Source organism: Gossypium hirsutum, chromosome D10 (assembly GCF_007990345.1).
Source record: "Gossypium hirsutum isolate 1008001.06 chromosome D10, Gossypium_hirsutum_v2.1, whole genome shotgun sequence".
Taxonomy (NCBI): domain Eukaryota; kingdom Viridiplantae; phylum Streptophyta; class Magnoliopsida; order Malvales; family Malvaceae; genus Gossypium; species Gossypium hirsutum.
The window spans coordinates 27,956,012-27,971,635 of NC_053446.1; the positions used below are offsets into that span (position 1 = coordinate 27,956,012).

The 15,624-nt window shown below is 35.1% G+C and overlaps 1 protein-coding gene, 1 long non-coding RNA gene and 1 other non-coding gene across 4 annotated transcripts; 1 reads left to right on the top strand and 2 right to left on the bottom strand.

Moving 5' to 3' along the window:
• Window positions 1-2,189: 2,189 nt before the first annotated feature.
• Window positions 2,190-3,524, bottom strand: LOC107915444 (protein Rf1, mitochondrial). The gene has a single exon (XM_016844605.2). It carries the CDS (start codon window positions 3,522-3,524, stop codon window positions 2,190-2,192), a length of 1,335 nt encoding a protein of 444 aa, XP_016700094.2.
• A 1,524-nt stretch (window positions 3,525-5,048) lies between these two features.
• LOC107914799 (uncharacterized) lies at window positions 5,049-14,036 on the top strand. 2 transcript variants are annotated; one of them, XR_005919301.1, is made up of 4 exons: window positions 5,049-5,268; window positions 5,431-5,714; window positions 6,750-13,431; window positions 13,527-14,036. It is a non-coding gene; the product is annotated as an uncharacterized lncRNA (long non-coding RNA). The 2 variants fall into 2 exon arrangements; XR_001689018.2 differs by having other exon boundaries at window positions 5,051-5,268; window positions 6,750-14,036.
• LOC121222820 (small nucleolar RNA R71) lies at window positions 7,308-7,414 on the bottom strand. The gene has a single exon (XR_005920191.1). It is a non-coding gene; the product is annotated as a small nucleolar RNA R71 (small nucleolar RNA).
• Window positions 14,037-15,624: the final 1,588 nt, after the last annotated feature.

Here is a 15,624-nt window from a genome sequence, read left to right on the forward strand (position 1 = left end):
TTATCAACAAAACGACTGCAAAGCGAAAATTCCGTTACTTGCAAAGTATAAAAATAAATTAATATATATACCAAATTAAAATGCTATTATTATTGTATAAAAAAAAATTTTAAAGTTAAACCATATAGGATACAAGTCTATTTGAAAAGCTATAAGATAATCAGATTTGAATATAAATATTTGTAATTACCCGCTTAAATTGACTTAGGTACTCCAATTATATTCTACTATCCAATCATGAAAATTCAATTACTAATTGGCTTTGTTTGATTATAAGTAACAAATCAGTGAATTAATTCCTATAAATCAGTGGATCGAATCCCTCGTTCAAGGGATGGCGATTTGAGCTATGAAAATACTGAATTTCCTTTTCTGTTTGCTAAATATTTCTATCATGTTCCCTCCTTTTAGAACTAAGTTTTTAAGGACTAAAATGATAGTGTAGTATCCTTTTGCTAGCTGTCATTTTATTCTGTTGGCCAGATATTTGCAGCTATAGGATTTTGTTTAGTTTTCTAAGGAACAATACTTTTGAGAACGTGGATAGGTTGCTTCCTTGATCTTTTCCTTTTCATTAGTAGCCTAATGCATCACTTAAAACCTAACAAGAAATAGCTTTCAAGAGGTCAATTCCAGTTTCCTGCTATGGAGCTCCAAATGGAAGTCATAGGTACTCACTAACAAGAGAAATAGCTTTCTTTTTCTGTACACATGGTTGATCAGTCATGGCTTGAGCAATGGCCAGAAAAGCAGAGGATCCTCCAACTTTAGAAAATTAAACACAACCATTTTGGACACGTACCTGTATCCAACCGTAGCACACGAGTCCGAGTAACATAGTTTACTAGAACTTAGGTTCTCAAACAATGTATTTCCAACTACTATACCTTCCAAAGCTTGTCTAGCTCTTTAGAAAAGTATAGAGAAGATCACTAAAATGCCATATATAGATGGCATTGTTTCTGTCAAGAGCACAACTGTATAATATGCATAGTAGAACTGATTTCGACTTCATTAAGGGCTAGTTTAGCATTGCTTCTAAGTATTTTCGAGACAAAAAGCACTTTTGCGATAAAAACATTGCTACACAAGATGCTTTTGAGCTTTTCAAAAATACTTTTGGGGTAAAAATACAGGCTTTGCAAAAGCACTTTTTTAACCAAAAGCAAAACCAAAAAAATTTAGTTTTTTCTCAAAAGTGCTTTTCGGCCCAAAAACACTTTTGAGAAGTAATGCTGAACTAAAAGTCTAAGAAACAATCAGACTGCATTTTGGTGAAAGAATCTGGTAAAAAAACTAGTGTTCGAGTCATGTACATTTCACCAACGAGGAAAACACTAATGAAGTATAACCAATGCTTAAGGTCTGTCCACAAATTTTCAAGTCAGCCTCTCCTCATATAATTTTAAACCCAGAATCATTGTTTATTTTGTTTCAGAACTACAGTCTTAGCCATTAGTAAACTAAGATTAAGTTTGACCAATCCCATATAAAACGCAACGGTGTCATCCCGTATTCTTCATCCACTCATATTTCCTTCTAATAATAATTATTACATAACATTCCAGAGCGATAGAATTAATAGTGCCACAGTCATGGCTCTCTCACCTCTCCTTGGCATTCTCCTTACTTCTAACATTGATGGAATTCGGGGTGACAGCCCTCAAGCAAAGCCTGATTATGGCATAAAAAGAGAAGCCAGTATGAAAAGTGAAGCCTGGTTATGGTGATGATTCATCTAAGCATGGTTTAGATGGAATAACAGCAGACAGCCCTCAAGCAAAGCCAGACGATGAAGATGATATGCCGAACTATGACATTTACAAGCCTAAACAAGAAGAAAACTGTGAGGAAAAAGAAAAGCCTTATGTTGTTAAATCAAAACGAGAAGAAAAGCATTATCATGGCAGTAAACCAGACAACTACAAGCAAGCAAAGCCAGATGAAAAGTGTGTTATGGAGGAGGAGGGAAAAAAAGGCTGTCTACAAACCAAGCACAAGAAAACAAAAATCAACCAGAGTGAAGGAAAGCCTTTCTATGGCACAAAACAAGGTAATGACTTTACACCTCTTCGATCATTACCCTGTAAGTAAATTCATTTACACCTCTTCAATTATTATCCTGTAAGTAAATTCATTCGGCTTCATGCCTTTTTGATCCATCACCTTCAGTACTTCATGAGTTTTTTTTATTTTTCCTTGTTTGCTGATAGCATCCAACAAATGTTAAAAGTTTCAACATCAGGAACAATTTCTTCAGCAACCATCTTACTAAGCAAGCTTGTTGCTTCTCCACATTGTCCTGAATTGCATAATCCATGTATTAAACTACTGTAGGTGACGATGTCTGGTTTCAGATCTCTCTGAATCATTAATTTGTACAAGGTAATGGCTTCTTCAATCTTTTTTTCTTTGCACAAAGCATTGATTAAAGAGCTTAAGGTTTCCACATCAGGCTGGACTCCATTCAACATCCTACTAAACAAGCTAGCCACTCCTGCACAACTACCTAAACTCCACAATCCAAGTATTAAAAAGCAGTGGGTGACAATGTCAGGTATTACATTTCTCTGACTCATTAGTTCCAACATGCTAATGGCTTCTTCATTCTTGTTTTCCTTGTACAAAGCATTGATTAAAGATCTTAAAGTTTCCATATCAGGCTGGACTCCTCCATTCAACATCCTACTAAACAAGCTTGTGGCTTCTTCACATTTATCTGAATTGCACAATCCACGTATTAAACAATTGTAGGTGACAATGTCAGGTTTTACACCTCTCTGACTCATTAGTTCCAACATGGTAATGGCTTCTTCAGTCCTCTTTTCCTTGCACAAGGCATTGATTAAAGAATTGAAAGTTACTACATCAAGATGGACTCCTGCATTCATCATTCTATTGAGCACGGTTGTTGCTTCCGTCCATTTGCCCGAACTGCAAAACTCATATATTGAACAATTGTTTGTGACAACGTTAGGTTTTACATTTCTCTGTATCATTAATTCCAGCACAGTAAAGGCTTCTGAAGTCCTCTTTTCCTTGCATAAAGCATTGATTAAAGAATTGAAAGTCACAACATCAGGATGGACTCCTTCATTCATCGTTCTATTGAGCAAGCTTGTTGTTTCTTCCCATTGCCCAGAATGACAAAGTCCTTGAATAAGAGGATTATTGGTCACAACATCTGGTTTCACGCCTTTACGAGTCATTAGTTCCAGAATTTCAATTGCCTCTGATGACTGCCCCTCCTTGCATAAAATATATATCATGGAATTGAACGTTAATACGGAAGGTAAAATTTCAGATGCAATCATGTTTGCAAAGAAATTCCTGACCAATCTCCATTCGCCAAACTTGCATAAGGCATGAATTAGCATAGTATAAGTGATAACATCAGGCCTTGTGCCTCTTTGGCTCATTAAATCAAATACAAATATTGCTTCTTGGATCTTCCCATCCTTGCAAAGAGCAGAAATTATAGTATTTAAGGTATAGACATTAGGGGAAATCCTCTTGTTAACCATGTCAACTAATAATTCTTTTGCTCATCCCACTGGCCAACGCTGCAAAATCCATTAATCAACGAATTGAATGAACAACATCGGGCTCAATTCACCTATCTAACATATCTCGAAAGAGAATCAAAGCCTTGTCCATGCGATTCTCTTTACAGATTCCATCAATAATTGCACTATAGCATTCCGCACCAGGTTGAAAGCTTCCATTTCCATTCATCTTTAACAGAAGAAGAACAGCAAAACGAGAATTCCCTGATCTGCAAAGCTTCCTCATAATAATACTAAAAGTGTAGTGATTATGCGGATATCCATTGTCCAATATTTTCCTAAACATTCCCATTGCCTTGTTAATCTTACCCTCATCGCTCAGTCCAATAAGCAGAGTATTCATGGTATAATCGTCACGTTGAAGACCAAGTTTTACAATCATAGCCAACATAGAGAAACCTAAGTCCACCTTAGAGTGCTCATGGGTGGGCCGGGCTAAGTTCAGGTCGGGCCCATAAAAAAATTTCGGCCTGCGTCCTAGGCTCGGGCCCAGCCTGAAATATGAGCCTGAAATTTTGTCCAGAGCCGGCCCGAAAAATATTACTAAGCCCGAGCCCGGCCCAGTCTGGCCCATTTTTTTAATAAACACAAAATTTTATTTTAAAAATAAAAAAATAAAAAACATTATTTTAAAAATATTTTAAAATTAAAAAATATATATTTATTATATATTCGGGCCGGGCCCAGGCCAAAAAAATAGTACCCGAGGCCCGGCCCGTTTTCTAAACGAGCCTCATTTTTTATCCAAACTCATATTTCGGGCCTATATATTTACCCGAACCCCTCGTATTTCGGGTGGACTATTGGGCCGGGCCGGGCCGTTCGGCTCATGAGCACCTCTAGTCCACCTTCTTCAAATTACACAAACAAAGGATCCAAATGTTCATTGTAAAGATATTAGGTTGGAAGTCACTACAACCCATAATCTGTTTACACATGGAAACAATGCAGTGTTCCATCTTGAAGACTGCTCCAAGCAGATAATTAAAAGCCGAAATTGAGGGCAAGGGTCTCATTGAAATCATGGAATTGAAAAAACCCAGAGCTTCATCAAGCTCAAGGCATCTTGATTTACACTTATGTATGACTAAATTCTCGAGAGAGGTGGGTTTGGACATACCCATCTTGACATTTTCATCAGAAGCAGTAGAACAACTGGAAAGAAAACACGTATGGGCAGTTTAGAAAAAGGAAAAAGAAGAGAATTAGGAAGAATAAAACCAAAAATCATTGAGGTTATTCTCTTCGTCTTCACGACTGTCTCCATATCATCACAGTACAGTTGCAATTGAATCTGTCAGGATAAAACTATATTTGGCTCGGAGAGACCACTTTTTTTTTAATAATAGGGTTGGACTTTATTGAAAATGAATTGGACCCAGACACTTGAGCCCAACAAAAAAGTTCAACAAATAACAGAAGCCCAGCAGCGAGACCCACCAGGCAAAAAGAAAACACAAAAGAAATCAGAAAAAGGAAACTAAAAGTCCCCTGTCAAGTCGAATTTAATGAAACTGCCACCCGCCACTCCCCAAATCTACTTTTCATCAAAATTGGAAAAAAGAAGCTACTTTTCATCAAAATCCTTTATCTTCTTCTCCGATAATATGAAAGACCTTTGAGATTCTCAATCGAGTTCATGTTCCCGCTGCCTTCCTAGTCCTAGCAAAGCGACAGTGTAAAAAGGCACACTCCATTCCAGGTAAAACTCCTCTTTTCTCTTTAAACTCTATGTGGCAATAATATGAATTGTCAGATTTACTCGTCTAGCAATATGCTTAAACCATATCGTGTTAAATCGACCCTTATTCTGGTGTATTTTCTCTAATATAAGCTCTTATTTCTGGCTTGTCTTCAACATCAGCCAAACATTTTTTTATAATTGTTAACGCATCTCCTTCGATTTCTACTGCGTCCACACACATGGTTACCCTAACCTAACTGCATAAGCGTATGTGCAAGCTTCCGCGGCAAAAGAGGAGGCAATCCGATTCTCCACCACTGACTTTAAGACCAAAACCTCCCCCCTATCATTTCTGACCACCAACCCCACAGCAGATCTGAAGTGACGATGGTTAAAAACTGCGTCAAAATTGATGCGCACGATTTCATTCTCTAGGGGTTTCCACTCAAAAAGAAAGATGTTTGGTAAGGCTTCTATTACTCATAACATCATTTTCCTGCACAAATATGGTTATTATGTCCACTAACTCCCTCCCCAAACTATTTTTCCTTTCATGTATTACTTTGTTCTTCGCACTCTAGATTGTTTGATTCATGTTTAAAATGTTTGTGCCTCAATCGATCATGTTTTCAATTAAATTCAAGCATGTATTTCATTCATATGTGATTGGATGCATTAGAATTAGTTGAGCGATCCTAACCAGATGACGGCTAGTGGACGTAATAATTGAAAAGTGCATGCTTAATTTATATCCTAACTCGACTAAATTGATGGTTCATAATAACTTTAACGAGCTTTATTATCTTGCATGGTTTTTAGGTTTATTTGATTAAACAGTTTCAAACCTAACCAGTCCCTGTTACCTCACATAAATAAATACTAAGAAACCCTTAGTTTAATATGATCAGTATAATACATGTTTCACTAAGTAAAAGATTTCTAAAGGACTTAAGTTGGTTTCCAAACTCATGAAAGATCGAGTTTCCATAGAATATTTTCCGAACACTATTAAGTATGATGAAAATGAATTAAATTGATTAATGTAATTATCCTAGCCTATTCATGTTATTGATTATTGAAGTTGTGTTTCTGCTACTAAATTCATTCATTCATTTTAGGTAATTATCATACTTTGCATTTAGATTAATTTGCATTAGGGATCAATTTTGCATCTAGTTAATTTAACTTAGTTTAATCATCATCACCCAAATTATTGTGTTTTTAACACCAAATTGTTAACTTATAATTTTACAAATAATTGATTAACATACACAGTTCCTGTGGAGACGATAACTCATTTTACTTACTTATTACTTGAACTACTATGTACACTTGCACAAAAATACCGTTACAAGTTTTTGGCATTGTTGCTGGGGACTGTTGCCTTAATCATTTTTGTGAAATTATTCTTTATAGTTTGGTTTTTATTTTATTTTTATCTAACCTCTAACTTTACTAATTTATTCTTGATTCTTTATTTTTTATGATTTATTTTTCAGGTGTTTATAAGCATTGATTAAATTATCGATTTATTACCTGTAGACCCTAAAATCGAGCAGACATTTAGACAGAGAAGACGCGAGAGGTTAGCTAAAAGACAAACTGAGATGGACCTTGGAAATCAGAATGATGGACAAGGTAATTGAGTCAATCATGTGTACAACCCAATCCTTATTACTAATGATAGGGATCATGCCATAAGATAATATGTTGTGCCATTCTTCAATGAGTTAAATCCCGGAATTAAGAGGTCGAATATTGAGGCACCCCAATTTTAGTTGAAACCAGTGATATTTCAAATACTTCAAACAATGGGCCAGTTCAATGGTATGCCCATGGAAGATCCACATCTTCACCTTTGATTATTCATGGAGATAAGTGATTCGTTTAAAATAGCTGGTGTGATTGAAGATGCATTAAGGTTGAAGTTGTTTTCATACCTATTGAGCGATCAAGCACGAGCATGGCTGAATTCATTACCACCAAGTTCAATATCTACTCGGCAAGAGTTAGCAAAAAGGTTTTTAGTAAAGTATTTTCCATTGAGTAATAACGTAATGTTGCGAAATGAGATTACTACTTTCCAACAATTAGGTGATGAGCCCCTGTACGAGGCGTGGGAAAGATTCAATGAGCTACTTCATAAGTGTCCTCATCATGGGATTTCACATTGCATCTAGTTGGAGATGTTTTATAACGGCCTCAATGCACACACAAGATTGATGGTAGATGCTTCTGCGAAAGGCGCGATTTTGTCTAAGTCTTATAATGAGGCTTATGAGATCATCAAGAGGATCGCTAGCAACAACAACTTCAGGAAGACGAGTAGCTGTAGTGCACGAAGTGGATGCACTTACATCAATCTCTGCTCAGGTATCTTCTATTTCCTCAATGTTGAAACAGTTTACTATTAATAGTTCTAATAATTTTGTAGCTCAATCTCTAAGTTAGTATAATGTTGTTTCCTCTGCATATTGTGAGGATGACCATTCTTTCGAGAATTGCCCTTCAAACCCTGAGTTTGTTTATTATGTAAGGAATTAGTCTCAAAATAGAAGTGGACAAGGACCACAGTCCAACTTCTACAATCCTTTGTGGCGCAATCATTCGAATTTTTCTTAGAGTAACCAAGGAAATGGACTGAACAACACCTACATCTAGCATAGACCTAACCAATCTCAAGGGTTTAACCAACAAGCTCCAAAACCACCTCAAGCTGAATCATCAAATAATTTGGAGGAATTGTTGAAGGTGTACATGGTGAAAAATGATGCATTAATCCAAAGTCAAGCAGCAACAGTAAAGAATTTGGAGAACCAAATGGGTCAGTTAGCTACCGAGTTTCGTAATAGACCGCAAGGAGCCTTGCCGAGTGATACAAAAAATCCAAGGAATTTTGGTAAGGAACATTGCAAGGTAGTTTCATTACGAAGTGTTAAGATTTTGGAACCCAAGAAGGTTGTGATTGAGGATGAGCCTATGAGAAGGAGGAAAGTCAACCAACAGTTAAAGTTCTTATATTAGAAAAGCCAGATATTGAGAAATCTGATGAGGTAAAATCTAAACTAGTGAATTCTGATAAGCTAACACATTCTTTTATAGATTTATCTCTTCGGAAAAGTTGTCCAATTCAACCTAAAGTTTCATCACCTCCATATCCTCAAAGACTCCAGCAGCATAGGAAAAAACAATAGGTGCAATTCAAGAAGTTCTTGAATGTTCTGAAGCAACTTCACATCAACATCTCATTGGTGAAAGCTTTAGAGCAAATTCCTAATTACGTAAAGTTCATAAAGGACATCCTATCCAAGAAGAAAATACTTAGTGCGTATGAGACTGTCGCTTTAATAAAGGAGTACAATGCGTTCCTACAGAACAAGCTACCTCCAAAATTGAAGGAACTTAGAAGTTCACTATACCGTGTAACATCAGAGAATCTTACTGTGGTAAAGCTTTGTGCGACCTAGGAGCAATCATCAACTTGATTCCCAAATCTATTTTTAAGTTGTTGGGAATAGGTAAAGTAAAACTCACTACTGTGACACTTCAACTAGCGAATCAGTCTTTAGCATATTTCGAAGGAAAGATCAAAGATGTTTTGGTAAGAGTTGATAAGTTTATTTTTCCTGCTGACTTTATTGTGTTAGACTTTGAAGAAGATAAGGAAGTGTCGATCATCTTTGGGAGACCTTTCCTAGCTACGAGAAGAACATTAATAGATGTGCAAAAAGGCGAACTCAGAATGAGAGTTCAAAACGATCATGTAACATTTAATGTTCTGAAAGTAATGAAATTTCCAAATCCAACGGAGGAATGTTCAGTAATGGAGGAGTAAGAAACCTTAGTTTCTATGGAATGGGAAAGTAATCTTGAAGAAGACTCATTAGAGAACACTTTAGAGTCTGACCCATTGGAATATGAAAAAGGTAATGAAAATATGGTTTTATGGAAGCCAATCTGAGGAGCTATGTTCAACCACTGCGGTTTAAACCATTAGAGTTGAAAGTTCGAGAATTTACACAACACAAGTTATCAATCAATGAACGACCTAAGCTCAAACTAAAGGTACTCCCTTCCCATTTAAAATACGTTTATTTAGGTAACAATTTTACTTTACCTATGATTGTTTCAGCAGAACTAACAGAACATCAAGAAGAGCAATTGGTTATTGGTTGGACCATAGTTGACATTCGAAGTATAAGCCATTCCTTTTGTATGCACAAAATTATTTTAGAGGGTGAAAGAGGTAGAATCAATGGGCAAAGGAGACTTAACCCTATCATGATAGAGGTAGTACGGAAGTAATGATCAAATGGTTAGATGCGGGAATTATCTACCCCATATCAGATAGTTCGTGGGTAAGTCCGGTATAGTGTATACCAAAGAAATGTGGGATCACGATTTTTTAGAATGAACGTAACGAGTTAATCCCAATGAGAACTACGAAGGGTTGGAGAATCTGTATTGACTATAAAAAGTTGAACAAAACTACTCGGAAAGACCATTTTCAGTTGTTTTTTATGGATCAAATGTTAGATCGATTGGCATGTAATGAATTTTACTGCTTTTAGATGGATATTCGGGATACAATCAAATAGTTGTAGCCCTAGAAGACCAACATAAAACTACTTTTACTTGCACGTACAATACATTTTCTTTTAAACACGTACCTTTTGGCTTATGTAATACACTTGCCACATTTTAGCGATGTATGATGGGAATTTTCACTGATATGGTTGAAAATTTTGTCGAAGTTTTCATGGATGATTTTTTAATTTTTGGTAACACTAATGAAGTTTGTTTGAGTAATTTGGCTAAGGTACCAAAGAGATGCGAGGTGATGAATCTTATCCTTAACAAGGAAAAATGTCATTTTATGGTTAAGGAATGAATTGTCTTAGGACATAAAATTTCCAAAAGTGGTATTGAAGTTGATAAAGCTAAGGTGGATGTAATTGAAAAGTTACCACCTCCAGTTAGTGTGAAAGGAGTTAGAAGTTTCTTAGGCCATACTAGTTTTTATCGTAGATTTATTAAAGATTTTTCAAAAATTTCTAAACCTTTGTGTATGCTTTTGTAAAAAGATATTATTTTTTTATTTTAACAAAGCATGTTTAGAAGCTTTCAATGAATTGAGAAATTGATTAATCTTAGCCCCAATAATTATTATTCTTGATTGGAACTCACCTTTTGAGTTGATGTGTGACACAAGCGATTTCGCAGTTGGAGTTGTGATAAGTCAAAGAAGAAACAAAGTGTTCCATCCTATCTAATATGCAAGCAGAACTTGGACAGGAGCCCGGTTCAATTATACAACAACTGAAAAAGAACTCTTTGCTATATATTTTTTTTCTTTTGACAAGTTCTGTTCATATCTTATATGTACCAAAGTTATAGTGTTTACCGATCATGCGGCCATAAAATACTTACTCACAAAGAAATATGCTAAACCGAAACTAAGTTGATGGATACTTTTACTCCAAGAATTTGACCTTGAGATTTAAGACAGAAAGGGTTTTGAAAACCAAGTAGCTGACCATCTGTCAAGGTTGGAACAAAACGAGGTAACCCCTTCACTTTTTCTTATTAATGAAAATTTCCCTAATGAACATATCTTTGAGGTAAGTCAAATTCATGAAACACTTGGGTTCGTTGATTTTGCAAATTATTTAGCATGTGGAATAATTCCTCGAGAATTGACATACCAACAAAGGAAGAAATTCCTTCATGATAGTCGGCATTATTTCTGGGAGGATCCATTTTTGTTTAAACAATATGCAAATAACATAATTAGGAAGTGCGTAGCTAAAAGTGAAATTGCAGAGATCTTTTACCATTTCCATTCATCTCTGAGTGGGGGGCACTTTGGCAGTTCTCGTACTATAGCAAAGATTTTACAATCAGGATTCTTTTGGCCTACAATATTCAAGGATGCATATGCATATGTGAAAACTATGGTAGATGCCAAAGGATTGAAATATATCATAGAGGAACAAGATGCCCTTGGCAAATATTTTAGAGGTTGAATTATTCGATGTATAGGGCATTGATTTTCTAGGCTCGTTTCCTTCTTCTTATGGGAACAAAAATATTTTAGTAGCTGTAGATTATGTATCCAAGTGGGTTGAAGCCGAGGCGTACCCAACAAATGGTGCTAAGGTAGTCATGCGATTCCTACATAAGCATGTATTTACACAATTTGGGACTCTAAGAGCTATAATTAGTAATGAAAGATCTCACTTTGTAAATACTTGGCTTAAGTGGTTACTTGACAAGTATGATGTGAAACAAAAAGTTGCTAATGCCTATCATCCACAGTCAAATGGGCAAGTTAAAAGGGTGAATCGTGAAATCAAAGGTATTCTTAAAAAGGTAGTGCACCTCAATAGAAAATATTGGTCTCAAAGGCTCAGTGATGCTTTATGGGCCAATCGAACTACTTTTAAGACGTCGTTAGGAATGAATCCGTACAGGTTAGTATTTGGAAAAGTGTGTCATTTGTTGCTTGAGTTGGAAAATAAGACTCACTAAGCTTTGAAACAATTAAATTTGGATCTTAAGCAAACAAATGTGAGAAGAATGCTATAGCTCAATGAGTTGGAAGAGTTGAGGTTATTTTCAGACTAGAATGCCAAGATATGTAAAGAAAAATCTAAAAGATGGCATGAAATTCGTATACAACCTTGTGAATTCAGAATAAGTCAGAAGGTGTTGTTTAATTCAAGGCTAAGGTTATTTCCTGTGAAGCTCAAGTCTCAATGGAAAGGACCTTATACCATCTATAAAGTTTATCCATATGGAGCTGTAGAATTGTACGACAACCATGGAGGTACGTTTAAAGTTAATGGTTAACGTCTCAAACACTATTAGGATGGTGAAGTTGAGCAAGTTGAAACCTCGTTCAAATTAATAGACCCTTAATTTTTCATGTTTTTACTTTTTAATAAAGAGTTAGAAATTATTTTCTTGAATTAGTATATTTAATTAATGCTGTGTAAGGATATTGAAACTTAAGTGGGACCATTTGTAACCTCTCCAACCTTTCTTGGGAATTAATTTAATGTAATCTTTTGAGAAGAAATTTTCTAATTAACTTCGAAATTTTTATTTTCATTTTAATCTTTGTTTTTAATGTTAATTTTAATTGTTTATGTTTAATAAGGGGGGTCAAATTGGCCCAAATACTAATCATTTTATTTTGTTTTTTAAGTAGTTCAATTTGTAAATACAGTTTGGGCTCAATGCTTGAAACAGTAAAGAGGAGAAAATTTACCCCATATTGTCGACCAAAGAGTTCTTAAAACCCTAATTTTGCCGCCACTTTCTTTTCCATCTTACCTTACTGTCCAAGTAACTTTTGTAACTAAAATTTTGCTACAACTTTACCTTGATTTATTACTATATAAACCCCTTTTTACCACTATATATTTTCATAACCATTCAAGAAATTAGCTTAAACCCTAGCCACTTATTCTTTTTCCTCATAGCCATGAGTCTTAAATCCCGAAGAATCTCCCCAATTTCTTTCCCTTGTCACAAAACCCTATTATCGCTGCCACATAGCTCTTGCTGGAGTAATTTTTCCACCGCCGCAAACCTCCTACTATCATCCATTGTCGATTTCTTTTCCCTTCCTTTTGCCAAAATTCTGCCTATATTTCAGAAAAAATACCATGTCTAGCAAAAGAACTAGATCTTTCAAGACCAATGCCGAAAATCTAATCGTGATTCAAGATGCGGAAGCGAGAGAAAGGTTTGATTCTATCTTAAAAAATCAACAAATGATGCTAGAAAAAGGTTTCAATTTAGAGAGCAATGACAAAATGGTGGTGCCTTTGCCAATTCGAAAAAAATTGATGTCCTTAATTGAACTATTCCTGTGATGCACGATCACTTCCTGAAGAGAAGTTAGTTCGAGAATTTCATGCCAACGTAACTATGCTAGATGCTATGGAAGTTATTGTTCACAAAAAGAAGGTACCCTTAACTTCTAAATCCATTAATGATTTGTTTTATTTGCCTGATGTTGAAGAGGATGAGTACTTTGCCATAATGACAAATATAAATTGGGATTTTCTTCAACAAGTGCTTAATATTGTCACAAATCTAGGATCCCAATGGATTATAAGAAAGTATGGTAGTTATTCTTGCCGAAGGGAATATCTAAAATCAGTAGCTAAGGTATGGCTTTACTTTGTTCAATATAACTTCATGCCTATCGCATATAGTTCTACCATCTTGATGGAATGAATATTTTTTTAATGCAATTATGACAGCAAGGTCTATCAATGTTGGAAAAATTATTCTCATGGAGATCCATGATTGAGCTAAAAAAAAGATAAGAAGTATCCACTTTCCATCATTGATTACTTCACTTTGCTTAAGGGCCCAAGTTAAATCAAAAGCAAACCTGAAGGGCCAATATGTTCAAGGTTGCATCACAGCCCATGATCTTGAAAGGTTAGTGGAGAATGTCCATGAGTTGAACCCAGTTGAACCGAATGAACCAACCGAACCAGAAACTGACGAAATTGATTATGTAATTATCCTAGCCTATTCACGTTATTGATTGTTGAAGTTGTATTTCTGCTGCTAAATTCATTCATTTATTCATTTTAGTTAATTATCATACTTTGTATTTAGATTAATTTGCATTAGGGATCAATTTTGCATCTAGTTAATTTAACTTTTTTTAATCATCATCATTCAAATTATTGTGCTTTTATCACCGAATTGTTAACTTATAATTTTGCAAATAATTGATTAACATACACAGTTCCTGTGGAGACGATAACTCAGTTTACTTATTATTTGAACGACTATGTACACTTGCATAAAAAAATCATTACAGTTTTCTACAATTCCATTTAGGGAGATGGCTAGTCTTGGCTATCGGAGAAGTTGACTCCACGAGTAGAGACATAAAAGTATTCATTGGTAGAATGATACATTGGACTGGACCCAAAATGAATTAATTCTTGATTCGTTTGTGAATTAATTCACTTGTGACATTAATGATGTGATTTATCTAATTCCTAAGTTAGTCGCTGACTATACGTATGCAACTCATATGTTTTGTTATAAGTAGAGGCTTGTTCTCTAAAGATGATCGAGGCCATAGTTAGTATGTTCGGTACATGACTTGTGTATGGCATGCATTTACTAGCAACAGTGGAATTCATAGCTCAATTAAAGAGTTAATGATATCCTCTCATTGACCTTGTGTGGATTTATAAATATAGAAAGTGACCATGGGTTACTTTTTCTCGAACGAGTAATTTATCACAGTCATTTGTTGACAGTGATCATATTAATTATTAAAAAGACATAATGGTGACAATGAGATAAAATAGTATTGTATTGAGTGAACGAATTTAACTCAAAGGAATCAAGGATATCATATGAAGGTAACACACACATGAAGAGGTCATTGGACAAAGCAGTTGGATGAATTGCTTTCGTAGTTTTCAATCATTGTACTTCTTGTGGGCTGACTCCATGATTAAGTTATTGTGAATTATCAGAATGATACTTCTGGACATAATTGCAATCACTAGAGCATAATTGTATTTGTCCGATTGGTCCCTCCACTAGCTCAACAAAAGCTCAATCGGACTGCATTTAAATTAGAAGAAAATTCTATGACTTTGAAAATAATCTAATTGAGTCGATTTATTTAATCTAGAATTAAATTAGGTGGTCATGAGAATTGTTCAACTAGATAATTTGATTAAAGAATTTTCTAGAAAAATTAATTTGAAAATTTTAAGTGACTTTTGAAAAATTAATTTTGATCAAGTAAGACTAAATTAATCAAATTAATTAAAATTAATATGATATTTTTGTAAATTAATTTTCAAGTCAAACAATTTGCTCAATGGGTAATTGAACTTGAAAATTGGACCTAAGATCGTAAATTGGGCTCGAGAGCCCAAAATCAAGACTAAGATCTGAAAATTGGTCGAACTGGGCTCGATATGTGAAATTAGGCTGGCACTCCCAACGGTGGCTAGACTAGACCAGTTGGGTTGTCACTTACCCGGATCGCACCGACAACAGCTGAACCGGGTCGGGGTGCCATAAAGGTGCCACACCTGCATCACTGGACACAACGGTGCCAGCGGCTGCCACAGCGATGTCCCGGTGACCAGTAGAGGTTGGTCTTTAGTGGTTAAGCAGTGGAAGAGTTACACTCCTACTGAGACTCTACTAGAGAATTTGATTTCAGATTAACTATTCCAAAAATAATATTATTTTAATATCTTAATATTTAATTTAATACTTATATTAATAATATTTTATTAATTTAATATTAAAGTGATTTTCTTAGTATTAAATTTAATTTAATGTTTGTCTTGTAGATAAACATTCTAT